The sequence below is a fragment of the Olea europaea genome, chromosome 12 (genome assembly GCF_002742605.1).
Source record: "Olea europaea var. sylvestris chromosome 12, O_europaea_v1, whole genome shotgun sequence".
Taxonomy (NCBI): Eukaryota; Viridiplantae; Streptophyta; class Magnoliopsida; order Lamiales; family Oleaceae; genus Olea; species Olea europaea.
In genome coordinates this window covers 13571885-13593229 of record NC_036248.1, presented here as the reverse complement: position 1 = coordinate 13593229, position 21345 = coordinate 13571885, and the positions used below count along the sequence as shown (strand labels likewise).

General features: G+C 34.9%; 1 protein-coding gene across 2 annotated transcripts; it reads left to right on the top strand.

Annotated features, from left to right (window-relative positions):
• The first annotated feature begins 5623 nt into the window (after positions 1 to 5623).
• Positions 5624 to 19841, top strand: LOC111405747 (sister-chromatid cohesion protein 3). Of its 2 annotated transcripts, XM_023034771.1 has the most exons (23): positions 5624 to 5951; positions 6056 to 6230; positions 6847 to 6959; positions 7044 to 7136; positions 7326 to 7486; positions 7577 to 7813; positions 7951 to 8095; positions 8206 to 8384; positions 8491 to 8636; positions 8712 to 8839; positions 9494 to 9667; positions 10438 to 10599; positions 10692 to 10892; positions 10967 to 11104; positions 11177 to 11377; positions 11465 to 11609; positions 14620 to 14726; positions 15860 to 15997; positions 16605 to 16870; positions 17642 to 17766; positions 18252 to 18557; positions 18903 to 18971; positions 19503 to 19789. In XM_023034771.1, the coding sequence occupies exons 1-23, from the start codon at positions 5907 to 5909 to the stop codon at positions 19514 to 19516; spliced, it is 3468 nt and encodes a 1155-aa protein (XP_022890539.1). In that variant the 5' UTR covers positions 5624 to 5906; the 3' UTR covers positions 19517 to 19789. The 2 variants fall into 2 exon arrangements, with proteins under 2 accessions (XP_022890539.1, XP_022890540.1); XM_023034772.1 differs by lacking the exon at positions 18903 to 18971 and having other exon boundaries at positions 5625 to 5951; positions 19503 to 19841.
• The last annotated feature ends 1504 nt before the right edge of the window (positions 19842 to 21345 follow it).

The window sequence follows — 21345 nt, the reverse complement described above, 5'->3', positions numbered from 1 at the left end:
ATATTCACTTGTTGTGTTGTGATAATTGAATATTTTTCACACATTATGGATATACATTAATGGTTTCTTTACGCATCAATATTGTGACTTCTTGTGTTGCAATAATTGAAACTTTTTGACAAATTATAAATTTCTTTAATTTAATATTCGTAACTTTTTTTGTTTAATTTATGAAATTATTTTTGAAAATTATTATATCACCCATTTTTCCTTCTTATTGTAAATAACTTTTTGTTCGATTAAAAATTCTTTTTAATTCTTTTAGTTCTATTAAAATTTTATATTGACAAAAAAAATATTAACGTTTTGTTCGATTCAAATTTTATATTAAAAAAAATGTTTGATAAATTTATTTAATTTATTAAAGCTAATCGAGTTAATCAATTTTCCCTTACATCTCCTTTTTTTATATTCGAGTAGGATAAGGAAATACATAATTTTTCTTTTGTTGTCATAGGTAAGAGCTTCAAAATACATAATTTATATTTTTTAACCTGAAGTTTATTTTATTTTCACATACATAATCACACACAATCACACATATGTTCACATATTATTGAAACTAAAATATAAGGGACGTTAACATTTATATTGAAACAATATATTTCTTGATATTTCACTCATTTCTTGACATTTGACGTGTAGTTTTCAACATTAAATGCCTACTAATCTGGACACTTGACATTACATTTGTATAGAACGACATTTCAACTAAAGTATAGTATTTCTCCACATTTCATTAGAACATTAATATCTTCGAGTCCACTATAGGAGACAATAAAGTTATAAACTATTTTCAACATATAACCTTCCAAATATGTCACTAACTTATAAACCACAAGTTTGCATCCACAAAATATTACATACCATCATATAAACAAAAATATGCAAACAACTGTGTAAACCAAAATGCATTTTACGTATCACGACATAAACCAAAATACACATTGAAAAACCACCATATAAACCAAAATATGCGAACCTCTAAATTCGAATCAACCTGAAGTTCATATCTAATCACCATTATGGGGCGTCAACCAAAATACATAGACTACACATCCCTCTTACCCCTTTTGCGACCAGATCGGGTGTATGGCTTCTTTGTGTTCGCACTGGTCTTCTTCAGCCTCAACGATCAAGGTTTACGTGTAGGTGGATCAGCTGCCATCGAAGGTCTAAAAACGATGCTATAATGAACTAGCTGATCATCAACGGTCACACCAACTATAGGTACGATGGCTGGTGCCTCTTTCACAATATCACAAGCAACGTATACTGACCCAAGTACTCCAACCCCACCTACCGACGTTATGGACACATCAGGGATATTGCAAACAACTGGTTCGGTTGCCTCTCCGACATTCTGTCTATTCGTAGAAATATTGAGAGTTAAAACATCATGTCGGGGCTCGTCTCCACCGCGATCGTCATAACCAAATCCACCATACTCAGCACCAACATTGTGTTGTCCAATTTCTGTAGCAATTTCATCAAATCTTCATCGAAGCACATTGATCTCATCATTGACATGATTTCTCAAACCACACACATGACCTCCCAGATCATTTTAGAGACTAGCGAATCTTATGTTCATCTCTTCCCTCAAATCGCCCATCTTGCTCTCAAATGCCTCCCGTTGTTCGTTCAAAATAGCTCTTATCTCATCTAAGGACACATGCCTTTCAATGATCGGATCCCCATGCTCTTCTTCTCTACCTTCAACGTGATGCAAATTTCGATGACGAGGTCCACCTTTGTTGCCTCTCTGGGATTTATTTGGTCGATAGTTGTTGTCATCGTTCCGTATGACATCATCTTCAACTGGACAAGCTTGTATTTCTATTGATTGAGTAACAAGACCATCTAGAACGAGGTCAGTTGCGTCTTCCAACGAAACTAGATCGGCGAAGTATGGCTACAATTCTTCTGCAGCAGTTGCGCGAAGCGTTGCCCACAAGTGCACCTATAGGGGAAGGAAAAGTAGGCGAAATGAAATATTATATATTGTGAAAGTGTAGGGCAATTATGTATGTAAATCACTTACATCTACCTTTTCAAAAAAATCTGAATATGTTCGGGAATGAGGTTGTTTCGTGCCAGACCATCGCAACATCCTTGGGATATCGTCACAAGTCTTACTCAAGAATCGAGCTCCCAACTCCGAGATTGCCTCTTACGCCCAAATCTGCATGACATTTATAACAGTAATAACCATATTTGGAGGTAAATAACAATGTGCGATGAAAAGAACCGAAATGAACCAAAATAGATATATACCTGGACAACAAGAGGGAATCCGTACAACGTCTAAGTCATTCTATCACAATCGTTCACTTTTGCCATGTCTGTTTTTCTTCCCCATCCACGGAGCAGTGATTTGATGAGAAGTTGAAAACATACCGTCCCCCATGGATAGGCATTGAAGAAATCAAAGTTGTCAACGATGGAAAGAGTTGTCGTATGTATTCCTACATTTCAATCACTTGAATTAAATACACTTCAATAATTAGTACCAACATAAGCTTGTAACGATTGTCACTGTTGACACATTTCAAAAAAACTTACTCCAGGTCGCTACCGTTATTTGGTTCATATTAGCAAACATTTTATCCTGTAGACGGGTTTTCTCTAGGATTTTGTCAACTTCGGTACCTTTAGGCACTGGACCGCTCTTCAAGCCAGTAATTAGTGCGAACTCCAGCAGTCCAAATTGTGCAAACCTTTGGTTTACCTTGAATCAAGCCTCAAACTACTTTCGGCAGACCACCGATCTGTTTACCATTTCATGAATTAATTGAGCGGATAATTTCAGCTCCGATAACCTGCAACATGTCCTATACAACTCTCCTCCAACTGACGCTTTTGTTGTGGATCCAATTTGTTGAGGATAATTGATATGTATTTTGTGTTGCTCATCTGCGACACATGGGTTGGAACACGTTATTCTTCCAGAATTTTATATCGATGTGTCATGCTCATCTACAAATCAAAACAAATGAAAACAATACTTTAACAAACAGTATGAGAATGTACAAACGAAATATAGCATTTTAGTTTATAATACAGTAAAAGAAAAATGATTTTTACAATACAATGATTTGATAAAATACCATGCCTAAACAAAGCTGTTTAATTGTTGAAATTAAATCAAACCTCGGTTAATACCAAAACACTTTAAAATAGTTCATATTATTGAAGCAGAAATAGAGAATGGGTAGTTCTAAAACCTTATACCCTACTCAGTGGCGAATCCAGCACCAAAGTCTAGGGCGGAGGTTGACCGTTATCCATTGACCATTGACAATGAACAATCATAATAGCCCGCATCGTTTATTAAAATTTAATTAAATAATATTAAAAGTTATTCAATATATATGTTAATGAGATTTCTTTATTTTATTGAATTTATTTACAGAGTGCAATTAATTATAGATCTTTTTCCTATGGCTTAATCACGTGACTTAATGATATGAGATATGAAATAGGGTTTTTAGAAATGGATCTTATACATATCTTGATGCTAATTTATTTAGGAGTTTGAAATGAAATAAGATGAAATAGGGTTTTTACAAATTCCTGCAGGTTGTTTGACATCCTAAATATAGCTTCTGATCTGAAGCTATTAGTTAACCATTTTATATTTGATCACCATTCGAGCAGTTTAAGAATATACACACAATATTGTACAATTTCATTAAATTAATTGCCTAATTTAGATATGCAAATAAACCTAAAATGCAATATTCTTTAACAAAATAAATAACAACAACATAGCCTAGTTTTAAATAAATTTAGAGTCAACTACAACAGACCATACGCAAAATCTAATTGACAGCATTGTTGTTCGGTTATGCCTCAATGAAATGTGTACAAGTATACATGTCATAAGATTTGACAAAGCTTTTCATCTGCTATCAACCTATCACAGTCATAAGAAACCATCAATATAAAAATGCAACCCTCAAGAAGACGCAGAACAAATTTGATTCGAAAATGAAGCCATTTAGTTGCTGATGAGCCATTCAAACAGTGCAAGAGTGTATAATAGCAACACAACCCGTGTCATTTTATCATGTTTATTGCCTAACTTAGATGTGAAATATGCCTCAAATGGAGTATTCTTCATCTCGTACTAGTATTATTTATCATCTAGCAGCATCAAATTTAGTTGAAATACATATTATATCTCAAAGCAAAAGATACAATAACACGGACAACAGAAAGTACAATCATTTTCCTGATTTCTTTAAACGCGTTGCGATAAATACAAGATTTTACCTCTTCGACCTTTTCGACAGTAGCTCACATGTACAACTTTTTATCTCAAATTGTATCAATAGTTAATATTTGCTCGTCCAATAGAATCGAGACACTCAGTGATCTTGACATCAATTTATGTAATAATACAAGTCATAGGATTTAGGAAGAGGGGAGATTTGAGGAAGTGAGAAAATAAGAAAATAAACTTACTTTATAGCGTTGGACTCTGGAGTGTGGTTGGCAAACGGCAACTGGGAAACGAAGAGAGAAATGGACGAGTTCGTTGTCGACGGGTTGGGTCGGAGTGAAGAATTCTGTGAAGATTGAGAGTGTGGTCGGCAAACGGCAACTGGGAAACGACGAGAAAAATGGACGAGCTCGTTGTCGGCGGGTTGGGTCGAAGTGAAGATTGAGAGACCGAGAGTGTGAGAGTTGAGAGGACTTAGTTTAGGGCTTCTTTTATTTTTTCATTCCCCCGCCCCCCTCTCCCTTTTTTTTGTTTTAGGTATTCGGGTCGAGTTTTATTAGGTTTCCATTTTTGACCTGACCTGACCCGACCCGACCAGCACCTATCGGACCCGGGCATTTAGCCCCTGTTTGATACCCATTACGTGAAAATGAAAATGGGGGGAATAGTATTTTTTAGAAAAATGAGTGGTTCAAAAAAAAGGAAAAGTTTTCGATTTACGTGTAATATTATTTTATGGAAGATTGTGCGGTTGAAAATAGGAGAGAGAAAAATGGAATGTAATGTAATTTAATTTAATTGGGATCAAACAGGGACTTAATGTTGATTAACATTTAGCCCCCGTTTGGCCCCCATTAAATTACATTCTATTATATTATATTTTTCTCTCTCCTATTTTCAACCACACAATCTTTCATAAAATAATATTATACGTACATCGAAAATTTTTCCTTCTTTTTCAACCTCTCATTTTTCAAAAAAATACTATTCTCCCATTTTCATTACCCAAAAATGGGGGTCAAACAAGGGCTTATAATGATATGGAAAATTTTGAATTCTTGTGTGGAAATAGAATTTGCTAATAGGGGTATTTTCATCTACATAATTGAAAAATGGATATTGATAAAATTGTGGACATTTTTGCAAATGACTGGATGAAAATGGACATTATGTGAAATTTCCTCTTTGAAAATAATAGTACCCAAACAAGAGCTACAATTCTGTTTTATGGGCCGTGGTATTATTTTTAATTATTATTTTGTATGTATCGAGTGGTGTCCACCCTCTCTCACAATGTATGCGGACTACTCGTGAATTTAAAAATACCCGACATTTGGTCCTAATCCTTGATGTTAGCAATAAGTAAAATATTTGAGGCTTAACATTGTCCTTATTTTCCACCCCGTCCTCGCAAGCTTCTCGAGTAAGCCTTAATATTTTAAACTCCAAAAGAAAAAACGTAAAAGGCGCAGGCCGTCAGCACAAGGTTCATTTTCAGTTGCTCACTGCTCATTCCCGTTTCACTGCTCAATATTCTGCAGCGCAGCAGATTTTTTGGCGGGAACATTCATTTATAGCCCTCTTTTTTATCGTCTCAGTTTCTCGGTTCGAATCTGTGCAAAGCATTTTCGATTATGCTAAAAATTTGTTAAATTCAAGGGCACAGCAAACTTAATTCATGGAAGACGAACCAGAACATTCAGAAAGAATTACTCGCCGTTCGGTTAGGGTTACTGATTACCAACCTCTAGTTATTTAAGTTGTAGTTGTTTTATTATTTTTATTGAACTGATTTTGTTGGGTATTTGCGAATTTTTGTTTGAGTAGAGAAGGACTAGGACTCAGGTTAGGGTTACTGGCACAAACGTAATTGAGGATGAACTGGAGGAGGAGAGGCAAGATTTTTCGGATGACTTCGAAGAGCCTCGCCGGAAAGCTAAGCGAAGTAGGGCTGCTGAAGGTGCTTCCACTTCGGCTCACATATTAGACCAGAGTTTAATTGGTATGTAGTTTCCTCGATTATGTGGTTTAAAATTGGAGCCGAAGTTTTACTTATTGAAAATTTATGTTGAATTTCAATGATTGGTGTGATGATGTAGCGGTCTGAGGGCCTTAATTGGTACTCTGGAAATTTATTTGTTCTCTTCTTTGGCCAGTAAATTAGACCTTGATAATTAATTTGATTGTCTTTCATCTTTCATCCTTTTGTTTTGGGAGGGGTAGGGATGAGAAGAGGATGTGGCACCGTGTCAGGTTGTTCGGATGGTTGCTTTAAGGATTCACAGAAGTTAATGCATTGTTTATCCACTTCTTTTCAATTATACAACCGAGATGAGATTTTTGATTTTTACTTTTATAAATTATTTGTCTAACCTATTGTCATTCAAGTGTGTTTTCTGTGTCCTTCTCTCCACCTCATCTCATTTGGTGATTTCATTCTCCTTCAGCTCTCACTTTCACTTGACGTGAAAAAAATATGTGAAGCCCAATGAATTCACTACTGTTGTCTCTCAAACTTTTCTTTGGGCTACCTAATTTTAAATGCTTAATCAACTTTTTGTCTGTCAATACCATATGGTCTTGACATGGTGACATAAAGAGTATGTTTAAATTTACAGAGGTTATCAAAGGTGATGGTAAAGAAATTCCTGACGTGGTTAAGCGATGGGTTGAACAATATGAGGGGAACCCAAAATCTGCAATGGCCGAACTTTTAACTATGCTCTTTGAGGTGATTGCATTGCATTTCAATTAAATTGATATTCTCTGAAGGACTTTGGTACATATAATGACCTCAATGTGTTATCACTGGCAGGCATGCGGTGCAAAATATTGTCTTGAAGAAGAGTCCCTGGATGAAACGGCTGTGGATGATGTAGTAGTTAATCTCGTTAATTTGGCTAGGAGAGTATCCTTCACCAATTTCTGTACATAAATTCCTGATGAGCCTTCCCTTTTTAGATTTTGTACTTGTATATATTTATTGCTTACTGCCAGTGCACTTCTTGTCGTTTTTAGAAGAAAATTTGAAATGTTTTATGAATTAACTTCCTTGTTGCAATGGTGTAAGTTCTATTTTGCTTAACATCGAACTCAGGGTGAAGTTGAAGATTATCAAAATTCAAAAAGGGAGTTCAAGAATTTCAAAGATAACCTTGTATATTTTTGGGATAATTTAGTTAGTGAATGCCAAAATGGACCTCTATTTGATCAGATCTTATTTGACAAATGCTTGGACTACATAATTGCATTGTCATGGTAAAATGCTTATTCCTGAGTTACTCAATTATACTATAAAAATTTGGAGCAGCTTGATTAGTCTAATTGGTTCTTGTTAATGCATTTCAGCACTCCTCCCAGAGTTTATCGTCAGGTCGCTTCATTAATGGGACTCCAGCTCGTCACCTCCTTCATTAATGTTGCTAAAATGCTTGCTGCACAACGAGAAACTACTCAAAGACAGCTAAACGCTGAAAAGAAGAAAAGGGCTGACGGGCCTCGTGTAGAATCGCTTAATAAAAGGCTATCTACAACACACGAGAAGATAACTGTAACGGAGGAGATGATGCGTAAATTATTCACTGGGTATGAACTATGATTCTCTGTTGTATTTTCGTGAACATAGACTAAGGTGAAAATATGTCACTTGTTGACCTTCATTCTTGTAGAAGCTTTATATCCTTTATTTTGTTTGACCTTTCTCATAACATCATCTTTCAAAGGTTATTTGTACATCGATACCGTGACATTGATCCAGACATCCGAATGTCATGCATAGAGTCGCTTGGCGTATGGGTACTGTCATATCCCTCACTGTTCTTGCAGGATTTATACTTGAAATATCTTGGATGGACGTTGAACGACAAAGTAAGTTGCCATATTTGGCACTAAAGTATTACCTACTATCACAAGGTTTTAGCTTTAATTGGAAGTGAAAAATATTTGATTTGCCTTTTCGCTTTCTACTGCATCTGAAGATTGCTGGTGTAAGAAAGGCTTCTGTCCTGGCATTGCAAAATCTTTATGAGGTCGAAGATAATGTGCCATCTCTTAACCTTTTCACAGAGAGATTTTACAAACGGATGCTTGAGCTTGCTGACGACATTGACATTTCTGTGGCTGTTTGTGCTATAGGACTTGTAAAGCAGCTTCTAAGGTATCTATTAACTGTCTAATTTTTATGTTCTTCTATGAGCTTGTTATGTTAATCTCATTTCCAGGTTTGATTTTGTGCTTGACTAAGGGATTCCTATTACTTGTAGACATCAACTTGTTCCCGATGAAGAGCTAGGTTCTTTATATGATTTACTAATTGATGATCCACCAGAAATCAGGCATGCCATTGGAGCACTAGTCTATGATCACTTGATTGCACAGAAATTCAACGATTCGCAGTCTCGTTCAACAGGTTTCTTCGAACTGTCTCCAGATGTGATGTGTGCGAAATTTTAACACTTAGTTATTCAAAACTGTTCTTTTGCAGGAAATGACAGTGATTCTTCAGAGGTTCTTCTGAGTAGAATGTTACAAATACTGAAGGAATTCTCAGCTGATCCTATACTGAGTTTATATGTCATCGATGATGTCTGGGATTACATGGGTGCTATGAAAGTATGTTCGATGCATTAAACATGGGTAGTACTGTAACTGGGGAAATAACGAGAATGATTACAGATCCACTGTCCTGTCCCACCCGTCACATGCTTTCTGTTAAGAAATTTAGAAAAGGATAGAAGTAGAAACTGTTGATGGAAGGACTTAAGCTGCCTGACCTGATGCAAGGGAAAAATATTTAGCCTTCTTCTCGCCGGGATCATAATTTTCCAAATCTAGCTATTCTACAAAAATAACTTTGTATTAATATGAGCATACTTGTCTGTACAAATTTGCACATTGTTGATAAAAAGTCAACCCAAATAAAATTTTAACGGTGTTACTTAGTTATTGTCATAATTTATCATTTATGACCCCCCTTTTTTTTTTTTTTTTTTGAAGTATCTTTTTGCTTTATCCATGGTTAAAAGTTGCTTTGTCTTCCTTGAAACCTGATTGTTTTGGCTGATCACTTCATCCGTCTTTCAGGCACCTCCCTTCCTTTAATGTGTAAACTGTAACATAAGTAAATAAATAACTGTGCACGATATGAAGCACAAAGTGGATTCCTAGAGAGCTTGCATTTGGTTGAGGCTGGGGTTTGACTTTTGTCAAACTGATTGAGACTGGTGTTAGTGTGTTGCTCACTGAAAGAGATAATGTTACCTGCAGGACTGGAAGTGCATCATTGGTATGCTTCTGGAAGATAATCCATCCGTGGAGCTCAATGACGTAGATGCAACAAATTTGATTAGACTTCTCTCCGCATCCGTAAGAAAGGCAGTGGGGGAAAGGATTGTTCCTGCTACTGACAATAGAAAGCAGCATTTTACTAAAGCTCAAAAGGTAAGTGAATCTTTAGTTGATTTCTTATTTTTGCAAATACCTTTTAGTTCAAAATATAGCAAGTAGTCTTGTTTTATTTCTTTTTATTGGTTTTAGTGTTTGTGAGTTGTAGAAGTTTGTTATTCCTCGTTTTGATTGCTAAAGTCAATTTGTATTTTGTAATTATCTTGTTAGTGTAGATCTCAAGGGATATTTAATTTCATTTTGCTGCATAGCTGTGGATATTCTGGATGCATAGTTGAACTTGCATTGTGTCCGAGATTTTTCTACATAAAAAAAAGATACACGTGGCCTCTAATTCACAGAAACTTTTCTGTGTAGTTACAACAATGGTGTCTTGTTTTCTGTTGATTTGGAATCTGTACCAGTTCGTAAAATAATTGGATCAACAGGTCTCCAAAAATTGCTTCTTTTAGCAGGATCCATTTTTAGCATGCAATCGGATTTGAGAACATGTAACTAACCAATCTGATTTAAAATCCATTTATGTTCTTAGTCAGTAAAAAAGGTAAAATAGGTAAATATTAAAAAATGTATCCACGTTCTGAGCTGCACAAGGTCTTCATTAATATATTGTGATTCTTAACGTCTGATTGTCAATTTATGCAAATTCTAGGACTTATTAACATTCACATTTTACTTGTTGGCTTGTCTGAGGATGGCTTCAAATTTAAACCCTTGATTCGACACACAACATAATATATTGGTCTGCACATATTTTGGTTCATATCTTAGAGGAGTTGATAGCAAGTTGTTCTCTCTGACCGCAGGAAGCTTTTGAAAGCAATAGGCGCGATATTACTAATGCCATGATGAAGAATTATCCTCAGCTTCTACACAAATTTATGGCTGAAAAAGAAAAAGTAGCACCTCTGGTTGAAGTGATTATTCATATTAATCTTGAGCTTTATTCACTCAAGAGTAAAGAACAGGTGGGTTTTTTTTAGCATTCCTTGGCCATGTGGATTAATCAGTTTAAATTACAAATGATGGAAAGTGAATGCTTGTTTTGTTTTTCTTTCAGAATTTTAAAGCCGTTCTTCAACTTATGAAAGCCGCCTTCTTTAAGCATGGAGAGAAGGATGCTCTACGATCATGTGTGAAAGCTGTCAAGTTCTGTGCCACTGAGAGCCGAGGAGAGTTGCAAGATTTTGCCCGAAATCAAGTAAAGGAGCTAGAGGATGAGCTTATTGCCAAACTAAAATCTGCGATAAAAGATGTTGTGGTATATATATTTTTATTTGAGTTTATCTTTATATGACTTTGAAGCCATATAAATCAATAACTCTTGGTCTGCAGAATGGTGATGATGAATACTCACTGCTTGTAAATCTGAAACGATTGTATGAACTTCAGTTGTTATGGCAAGTCCCAATCGGAAGCTTGTATGGAGATTTCGGACATATTCTTCAACGTTTCAGGAACATAGATGAGGAGGTAGGCAATTGGAGTTTGCAGAATGATGTGTTTATTTTAATTGTGCTTGACAATAATGCTTGTACTATTCAGGTCATCACCTTTCTGCTTCTGAACATGTATTTGCATGTTGCCTGGTGCCTGCATTCTATAATATCCAGTGAAACAGTATCTGAGTTATCAATATCTTCTCTAATGTTGGAGAAGCGCAGTATCTTGTTTGAACAACTTGACTACTATCTATGCAATCCTCCCAAAGTCGAAGGTGGAAGTGGATATCAGTTAGCATGTAGGGTAAGCACTCTTTAGCTTGATACATGAACGTTACAGGTGTCTATATTTTACTGACACTAACCTAACCAAATATATATTGTTCTAAAGGTCTGTTCTATACTTGCTGAACTATGGTGTTTGTTCAAAAAGAGTAAATTTGCTTCAACAAAGCTGGAAATTCTTGGTTATTGTCCAGTTGAGTCAACTGTGCAAAAATATTGGAAACTGTGTGAGCAACTACTTGATGTTTCAGGTAATTATATCTCATATTTCCACTGCTGTGCTATAGAGCATTAAATGGGGAGAGCTTGAGTTTTTACTGCTAGGGGTATGTCTAAAACTCTGAAGATAGTTGCAGCGTTTGAAAGATTATTGAACGCAAGGAGATTAAGCCTATATTTGGCTCATTTTTATAATAAACACTCAAGCCACTTCTATCCACATATTTCGAAGGATCCACAAGTACTACCACTTATCCACCACTCGTTTCTATCTATTTATATTTTAAACCGTTTATAAACACTTCCTAGACATGTCTTGAATAAATTTTGTCTTAAAACTGTAGGGTTTATGTCCTACCAATTTCTGGATTGATTTTTTTCCCATGGTTATTGGTGTTTTTGGAATGAAGAAAATTATGTATTTTTTTTTTCCGTAAGTTCATATTTGCTCCACCTCAGTGATTGTGCTACTTTAAATTTTTTATATTTATTTCTGATTCCTTTTGCTTGCTCATGGAAGTTTGCTTGTCCTTGCGAGCTGTCTAGCATTGACCCAGCAGTAGACAAACTAGAAAAATAGGACGCATAAAGTGGAAAGCAAAATTTACTTGTTAGGACTTAGGAGTGTATGCTTCATAGAAAGAAAGAATCATCTTTATGTAGTGGTGCTATATGTTGAAATGAAACTAGAAATGATTCGGAGAACTTGTATGTAACGCTCCAAATATGAAGTGTCACCAAAAACTCACTTTTGTTTGTTTTAAATACGGAACGATAAAAATAAATTTTTCTAAACGTAAAATATTGAAATATCCATAAATTTAAACTAAACTTGGAAATTGTATTTTAATAGAAAATATAACCATATTCAACTAACTAATTAAATAACATGTCTTTGAATAAATTAAACTAACTAATAAATTTAAAGACGGAAAAAAATTTAATATTTATTTTTACCTTTTCTTCGATCCATTTGGCAGCCCGCATTACCATCTTGTCATAGATTCAATCAACTTGAATTAACCTGTAAAATTATTGTAAGAGTATTTAAAAATATTCTGTAAAATATGTGCAGTTTTCATTCACAATTATATGTAACAACTAAATAAACACTTCATACCACTTTTCTCTTATAGAGCATATCGGTGATCAAGCGACACACCCATTTCAGATTTTTTTAAATTTTTGTAGAATTTCATCTCTTTCTAAAAAATCTAAAGGTCCACTGGCAATTCATGCATATTTAATTGAATACATAAGAGTATACGGAAACAAACCACTTGCACAAAAGTTTCTTACCTTGATTTTGAAATATTGGAAAGAATAAAATATAGCACGTAAAAAATTATTCTCTTATTTTTATACTTTTTAATCTCCTCTCTCTACCATGGCTGTCTTTATTTTCTGTGATGAAATAATGGGAATTCTTGCAGTATTTATAGTTGTATTTCTCGATTGAGTTTGTATACAATTAGAATTGAAAACTGCGTAACAAAAGGAATTTGGATAAAAGTTGGTTTCAAATGTAGAGTTAGTAGTATAGTCTACTATTGGTTTTCCTAGTATAATCATCCCATTAAAAATAGGACACTTTGCCAACTTGTACTTGGTTTCAAAAAGTGATTTGAATTGTACTATATTATTGGTTTCATATCAAACACGTGGGGGTAGGAATTCAAAGAGGAAAATAATTTTAATTAATTAATATTGCAAGCCCTTACCAACTCTATTAACTTTGTATTCTTTTAATCGGAATTAACATGATGTAGACTAATTTCTAAATTACATTTTCTAGTGTTGAAGTCTTCTAATTAATTACGGGCTACAAAAAGAGTCCAATATTGATATACTAAAACTCGCTCTATCAATATCTAATTATTTGACCCAAAAATATAAGAATTTAAAACATATTTTACATTAGTCCCTCAACTTCAAAATATAAATATATAGCACAGAGAATAAATAAATTTCATTCTATAAAATTTTCGGGGCGTTACATTGTATGTGAAGAGCATTTGCTTTGAAATATGGAAATGAATGGTGATATTTACCTGTGGTGCATGTGCATTTCTAAATTATAGAACCAATGACGAAAATGTATTTTTAGTTGACATCTATCTACTGGCATATATAAAAAAAATTTCAACCGTACCTTGAATGTATCACCTGGTTTATTCTGTACTAGGTTGTAGCTTAACACTTGATCACTGCAACCAGTCCCTGCCTATCCCTCAAAAGTGGAAAAAGAAGAGGAGAGGTGGGGGATAGGTATTTTGGTGAAGGGATCTGGGAAATCTTGAAGAAGGTGATCCCAATCCCCATCCCAGATTGTAGTCATAGTTGTCATTCTCCATTTTGGATATGATTTTTGTGTTGGTGTGACATAATTGTTGAAAAAATTAACACAAGAAAAATCGAAGACGATTTAAGGAGTTTGATCCTTGCTCAATCCCCATTGATGTGTACTTTTTACGCTTTCTGCATTTGGAAGAAACAACTTATAACCATCATGGTAAGTATCAGACACTTCTTTTCATTTTGCCGTAAAGAAATATGTCATCACATTTGTGGTCGTCATAATTGTGTTAGATTTTTCAATCTTTGCATCTAGCCCTTGTTTGAGCCACATTATTTTTCTTAGAATGCATTTTTGAATAGTGTATTGATAGAAAATGTGTGGTTAAAAAATAAAGAAAAGTTTAGGATTTGCGTGTAATATTATTTTATTGAAAAATGTGTGGTTGAAATGATATCAAATCACTGTTTAAGAGTATTTTTTTTTTTTTTAAATGTGGCTCAAACATGGCCCTACTTCTTTTGATTGAATCTTTTTCTCCATGTGGTGCATGTGTTCTTTGTTTTTTCCCCAGTATGGTAATAATGCATCTTAGAACTGTATGGACACGGACATAGGCGTAATAAGATTGTAAAATGATATAAATTCCACTTTTACTTAAAAGTTGGATCCACATTCGCTGATGATCTGCACTCATCTGAACTGCTAATCTTTAAACCTTGATTCATTTCTTGATATGCCTGCAGATGAGATCGAAGATGAAGATGGTAACAAAGAATATATTGAGGATACTAACAGAGACACTGTCATACTTGCTGCAACCAAGTTGGTTGCTAACGATTCAGTTCCTATGGTTAGCTATCATTGTTTGTATTTTTAATACTTTAATGTCCTCTATTTTCGGCCTACAGAATCATAGAGATCTCGTCCTCAAAATTGACGATTTCTTGCTAGTGTTAGTTCTTGAGTAATTGTCATTATTTATGAAAGACACTAGCTATAATCAGTTGTACCTATGCCTGAAGGTATATTGGTTTTAGGGAAAATTGCAACTACAGGACCTAATTTTTGTAGTAATTTGGCACTCGGTTCCCACAACCGTCAATATACGTAGAAAAAAGATCCTTCAAGAGTCAAAACATCCAAGACGGGCATTAAATGCAGTAAAATGACATTTTGCTCTCATGTGCAACCATGTAAACTATAAAAAACCCTACCCCACCCACCGTCGACCCCTTCTTTACTGTTCAGCCTCCTTCCCACCCCCATTGTTCACTCCTCAGGCTTGCCCATCCACCTTCCAGCTCCTTGCTCGGGAGTCCAATCAACGATATACAACTATAGTAATGTGAAGGTAGCAGGTTTGCATGGTCTAATGCGGCCAGGCTTCCATAGCATTGCGCCAGTATTCTCCACACATTTTCTCATTTTGCTCTGACACATTCCCCTGTATCAACTTATACAACTGAACCTCAGCTTTGTTTTTTCTACAATAAGAACAAAAACTGAAAACAAATTTGGATACAAATAATGAACCTTAAATCTTGTGGTCAGGCATCAAGCAAATAAACGAGGTCAATTCCAAGATAGCATTTACACTATGGGGAGGGAGGCTGGATGATGGGGGAGGAGGGGCAGGGTTCTATGGAGGGATGGGCAAGGTGTTTCCTCCCAATATATATATATATATATATATATATATATTTATTTATTTATTCTTTTTTTTTTTAAATTTTATCTTTGTTTTCGTAGGAAAATATATTTTACTGGGTTTAATGAATGTTTTGGTCAATTTCTGTCCAAAAGGACCTATTCACTATGAATATTGAAAATCAGGGATCCAAATGCCAAAAGATAAGAACAAGGGCCCAAGTGCCTATGGTCTCCAATATTGTGGATTGATATTGCAACTATTCCTTGGTTTTGTAGTGTCTTATAACTACCAACTGCAAAAATAATTATGTTCTATGGCAATAACGATTGCAGGAGCATCTTGGTCCGGAGATCATTTCTCGCTTTGGGATGTATGGAACCAGCGTGACTGAGATTATTAAGCACCTGATAACCGCTTTAAAGAAAAAATATGACGATGTTTCAAATATTTTTCTAGAAGCACTGAAAACGGTAAGACCTGGTACCTGAGGGCTGCTTTGGCCCTCTGCTTACAAATTTACATTGTCTCAATAAAAATGATTTCATTGGCTTCAAAATTTTCTTCATGTGCACTTGTTACATATCAGTGAGTGGCGAAATCTCTGTATATAATATGATATTTTTGTATCTCCTTTTCAAGTTAGTGTGTAGTTTTTTTCTCTCTCTTTTTTAGTGTATTATGTGTAGGAGTGGTCGCCTGGTTTATTTTTATTTTCTTGGGTTGGGCATCAGAAAAATGAATTCTGTAAATTCTGGAATGAACTGGATATTTCCGGAAAATATAGTTGAAGATGAACTACTCATCTACACAATGAATTACAAGTCCTCAGTGTTTGATTTTGGTCTATTTCACTTGGACACTGTGAGGAGTATTGAATATGAACCCTGTCACATGAGTATTCTTAAAAATTTCAGGAATATTTTGATCCTTTTGAAGGACTACTCAGAGTCCCTTTCAATGACCCCAAAAGAGTAATGCTTGACAATAGTCCAAGTAATGCAAATTATTATTTTATCTTTTATTGTTTTGTTCTTAATGCTGATGAGTGTTTTTTCCTTTGAATTTTTCTTTGGCCAGTCCCATCAACGGTATCTATTAGTAGTTTCATCAAGCAGTGACAAATCATTGTCAAGCAAGTCATTGCAGGAATGTAAAGATCTTGCCTCTAGGCTCTCTGGATCTTATGTTGGTGCTGCTAGAAACAAGCATAAATCAGAAATTTTGAACATCGTCAGAGAAGGTATCAATTATGCCTTTTCTGATGCTCCAAAGCAGCTCTCTTTCCTGGACGGTGTTGTGCTGCATTTTGTATCCAAACTTCCAACACCTGATATTCTTGACATGTAAGTGCTTTTTCTTACATTTATATTCGTGCCTAGAAAGGATGGTTGGATACAAAATGCTATGGATACAATGTATATTGATTCATACAATTGTTGAGATGTGATATATCGTGGTTTGCAGCAGTAAAAAATTATTGAAATGCATACATATTTTGATAAATGATCTGATATGTATATATTTGGAGCATGTTCAAATACACAAATAGCAACCTCAAGAAGAAAAAAATATGATCATATTACTTATACATATAGAACTGAAACCTTCAGTGTTTACTATTCATCATTTATTTTCATATAGTTGAGTAAGATATATAAAACTTCGCAGTAGTATTTTAAAATGCACTTTTTTTTTTTTTTTAATAATTACTATGTTTTGATATATATCTACCTATATGTTTCTTCTTAAACATGAAGAAGATTACTGGAAAGGGGTATAAACAATTTTATGTACTTGGATGTGACTAGTTAGATTTTCTATAATTTACCTTATCAAACTTTTCTTAATCCGCTTAGAATTATGTGATCCTGAACTTGATTGATTATTCATAATAATAAAGAGGATTATGATGATGGCGCGGCTGGTGTAACAACTATCAATAATAAGATAGATTTGTTGTGGCATGCTTGTGTTGTATCTAAAATATAAGTAATCTATCTTTTCCTATATTAGGCATTTTCCATATAGGATAATAAAGGCATTTTGAAGTATCCATGATTCTTTGGTCTGTAATATTTTTGCAAGCTAATAATTAATTGCTTTTATATTACTAGTATGAGAGGAGTTGAAAAAAGAACTGAGAATGTGAAGACAGATCAAGATCCCAGTGGGTGGCGCCCTTATCATGTGTTTCTGGAATCCCTTCGGGAGAAGTATGCGAAAAATGAAAGTTTACAAGGTAACATTGTGCTTCCTTCCCTTTTTCTTTTTCTTTTTCTTTTCTGGTGGGGACTTTTTAATGGAAAGATGTGTTATCCAGGAGTGGCAAAAAATCACATGCTTTTGTCTTAGTTGTGCTTGACTAAAGTAGCGATCTTGCTGGTGGTGGTGCATGGATTTGTCTGTGATTAGTCCAACATCAAGTACCTCCATGATACAGCATTTTTAGCTCTATGCTTAAAATTAAATTTCCAAACATGTTTTGATATGTTAGTTTTTTCTTCCTTTTAAGTAAAAAAAATTACTTATTTAAAAATTAATGCATTCATGATTATCAAAGTAAACTTATTTCCAACTTCGATCAATTAAAAACAATATTCATTTTGGAAGTTATAAGTAAACTGTAAGCTTAGCCTAACATGCTCATATGTCTCGTATTCATGAGTTTCCCAACACAGCACTGGGCATTTTCGTTCTAAGAGCTTAGTATGGGTTGAGTTGCAGATGAGAAAGAAGGGGTAACTGTGAGACGCAGGGGTCGTCCACGCAAGAAGCAGAATATACAAGGAAAAAGACTTTTCGATGAGCAACCTTCAAGCGATGAAGAGGATTCAATCAGTGGCTCCGATCAAGATGCTGAAGATGAAAACCAAATGCAAATAGAGGAAGAGGATGCTCCTTTGATACATACCATTAGATCAACGTCGAAACTAAGATCTTTAAAGGTGCCTAGAGAGGACTATAGTAACCAGCAAAAAAGTGGGGATTCTGGTCGAGCAACAAAGAACTTAGCTACTTCCAGAACTTCAGGTACATATTTTTCATCATATGTGCAAAACTTGACTTGATGGGTTAATTTTACTTAGGACTCTTAACTGGACGGAAAAGAAAATAAGCCCCCGTTTGTTTCTCATTTTTTGGAAGAACGAGAATGAAAAATATCGTCATTATAGGCCCCTTCAAATTTAGTGGCTTGATGTGATGATAAAGGTCATATTTTTCATTTTAATGAGAAAATAATGGGAACCAAACAAGGGCTAAATGTAGACAAAAAAGAGCTAAATTTTGTTTATCATGTTGTCCAATCATATCTAGTGCTGCATAACAAACATGCATTAAATGTATCACGTAATTTCTGGTTTTGGTTTCTGCAAGTTGAACCAAGAAATGCATTACGTAAATCAGAATGCAACCTTGAGGTTTCACCAGCAGAGAAGCTAGAGGGTAATTTATAAATTTCTTCCTCGTGGATTTTGTGAATCTGAAGAAAAAATTTGACTCACCCCATCTGTGGTGAATTGTATATGTTCCAGACTCTATTAGTTCCCCCAGCTGTACTTTTGAGTATTGCTCATTCATATCAACTATACTCTTTCAGAGCATAGTTAACCTGTATTGTGTTAGTACTGGTTAAGTCTACTGTGGTATTTGTAGATCTTCGCCTTCTGGCTTTTTGACTTGATTTTACAATCTCAGAAGGTATTTTTATTGAATTATTTTCATGTTTCTTCAATCTCGCCTGCTCCTGAGAACTGCTAATTACAAACTGTTAGAAGCATGATGCTTCATGTATTACCATTAGAATTCACTTGTCTCGGGCTAGATGTATGGCTACGACTCTCCCTTCCACCAGTGGATAGTGGAAGTTAGTTATTATACCCATCAAGGCAAATAACGTACTCTGGCAAAACTGAACGAAAAAAGAAATATGAATATTTCACATTTGATTTACTGGAGTTCGTTTGTATTGTGCAGGGGCTTCCGGTTAGCCTCCCTTGAAGAGGAGGCAGTGGTTTCAGGTCATCCGTTCCAAAATGTCGCTAGTATGAGTATTGGGGCCTCGAGACTAACACTTCTCGACTTCAGCAAGAAAATATCGTGTAAACTTTAAGAGTGGTGGGTTAATCTTATTCAGTGTTGCTTTCTTTTTATGTTTAGTTGAGCAATGTACGTCTTTTAAATAATACAAATACCAGGTAGATGATATAAATACTTGTGTTAATTTGGTTTCACGTGAATATTATTCACGATGTGTTAGCATTTTTTACTTTTTATTATAATTGATGTCATCATTGCATGACCTACTTAATTCAATTTGAATTAACAAAAATTCTTTACTTGTAAGGTAACAGCACTGGTATTACTTGTATGGTAATGTGTGTTCACCACAATAACTTTTGACATATCCTAGCCAAAAATAATCCAAACACAACCATTGTTGTTACCACGGTCAAAATCAATTTTCCAAACGCTATCACCATCTTTCAAATCTTGGCATTAAGCGAATACAAGTATTATTTATGAGGTGGTAGCACACGATTTACCACCGTCATAATTCTACATATCGTAACACCAAATTTTTTTTTAAAAAATCCTAACACTGTCAATCGACATCTTCCGCTGTCACTGCAACTGTCAGCATCGAAATCAAGTTCCAAAATACTACCACCATCTTCAGAATCTCATCAATACCACCACCAACATTAGCCAACTAAGCCAAAAACAACCCAAACGCCGTCAATTTGGCCCACCTAAGCTCATAAGCAAATCCAAACATATCCTCATGAGCACTGACATCCATACATACGAAATTTTTGTAAGCACTTATTTCACTTATAACATAGCTCCATTTTTTTTTTCATAAAAAGCGCACACAAACAAGGTCATACACTTGTTTCAAAAGGCCTATCCACATTGAGTTGTTAATTTTAGGCTGACATTTGTTGTTCCATCTCTCCTTTTTTTTTTTCCGCATACATACAAAAATTAATTTAGAATTTGTCTGGCAAGGTATGTATTGATAGAATTTTTGAAAAATAAGGGTAAATGATTAGTGTAATAATAAGCAGATCTTGCAAGATGGATGGATAAAAATTTTCATGAAAATTATTTTTCTTTAACAAAAAAGTGTACCGGGTAATGTCCGTTTCTTTTGTCCTTGGATTGTGACCGTGCAAATCCCAAAAGGGAAACAGAAAAAATGTCTAAAGAAGGGCTTTTCTAATTTTTCTATTGGCCCAACAAAGTTGTAATGATGAGAGTTGCCCTCTTCCATTTCTCTATTCAATTTAGGGATTGTTTGGACCTTCCTTTAAAAAATAATAACAAAGGAAGTGTATTGTCCTAAAAGTTCACAAGAAAATATACATTTTTCTGCATCGTTTATATATATATAACTATTTCGAAGTCAATAGCCTATTTATAGATTTTCAAAACATAGCTGATGATCTCAGATCTTGTCAATCCTGAACTCGTCCAGTGAACCCCGATCATATCATAAACCCCAGTCTCCATATCCCCTAAAAACACCAAAACAAGATCGGGCATTTGAGGTCGGGACATGTATGTCGACTCGTCAGCATTTCTAGACAACCTATGGGAACACTAATCCTTCTTTGACCACAATCCCTACCCTGTTAGACTCCTTCTTTGACTCAAACAGTGATTTGAATACTTGAGGTAGAACATTAACTCCTTTTCCTGCGAGGATAAGGATCGTGATAGAATGAGTCCTTCTAGGACTCCACCGCTAGCATCTATAGATATACAACCTGTGCTCATTCTTGAGGTATGTTTTTCATTATCTTCAGCTTATAAC

What these genes read in the sequence shown, in the direction of transcription:
- LOC111405747 (XM_023034771.1), top strand. Translation starts at nt 5,907, where the DNA reads ATGGAAGACGAACCAGAACATTCAGAAAGAATTACTCGCCGTTCG. An exon ending in CACTCAAGAGTAAAGAACAG is followed by an intron (nt 10,600 to 10,691) that starts GTGGGTTTTTTT and finishes TTTTTCTTTCAG; the next exon opens with AATTTTAAAGCCGTTCTTCA. An exon ending in AGCTACTTCCAGAACTTCAG is followed by an intron (nt 18,558 to 18,902) that starts GTACATATTTTT and finishes GGTTTCTGCAAG; the next exon opens with TTGAACCAAGAAATGCATTA.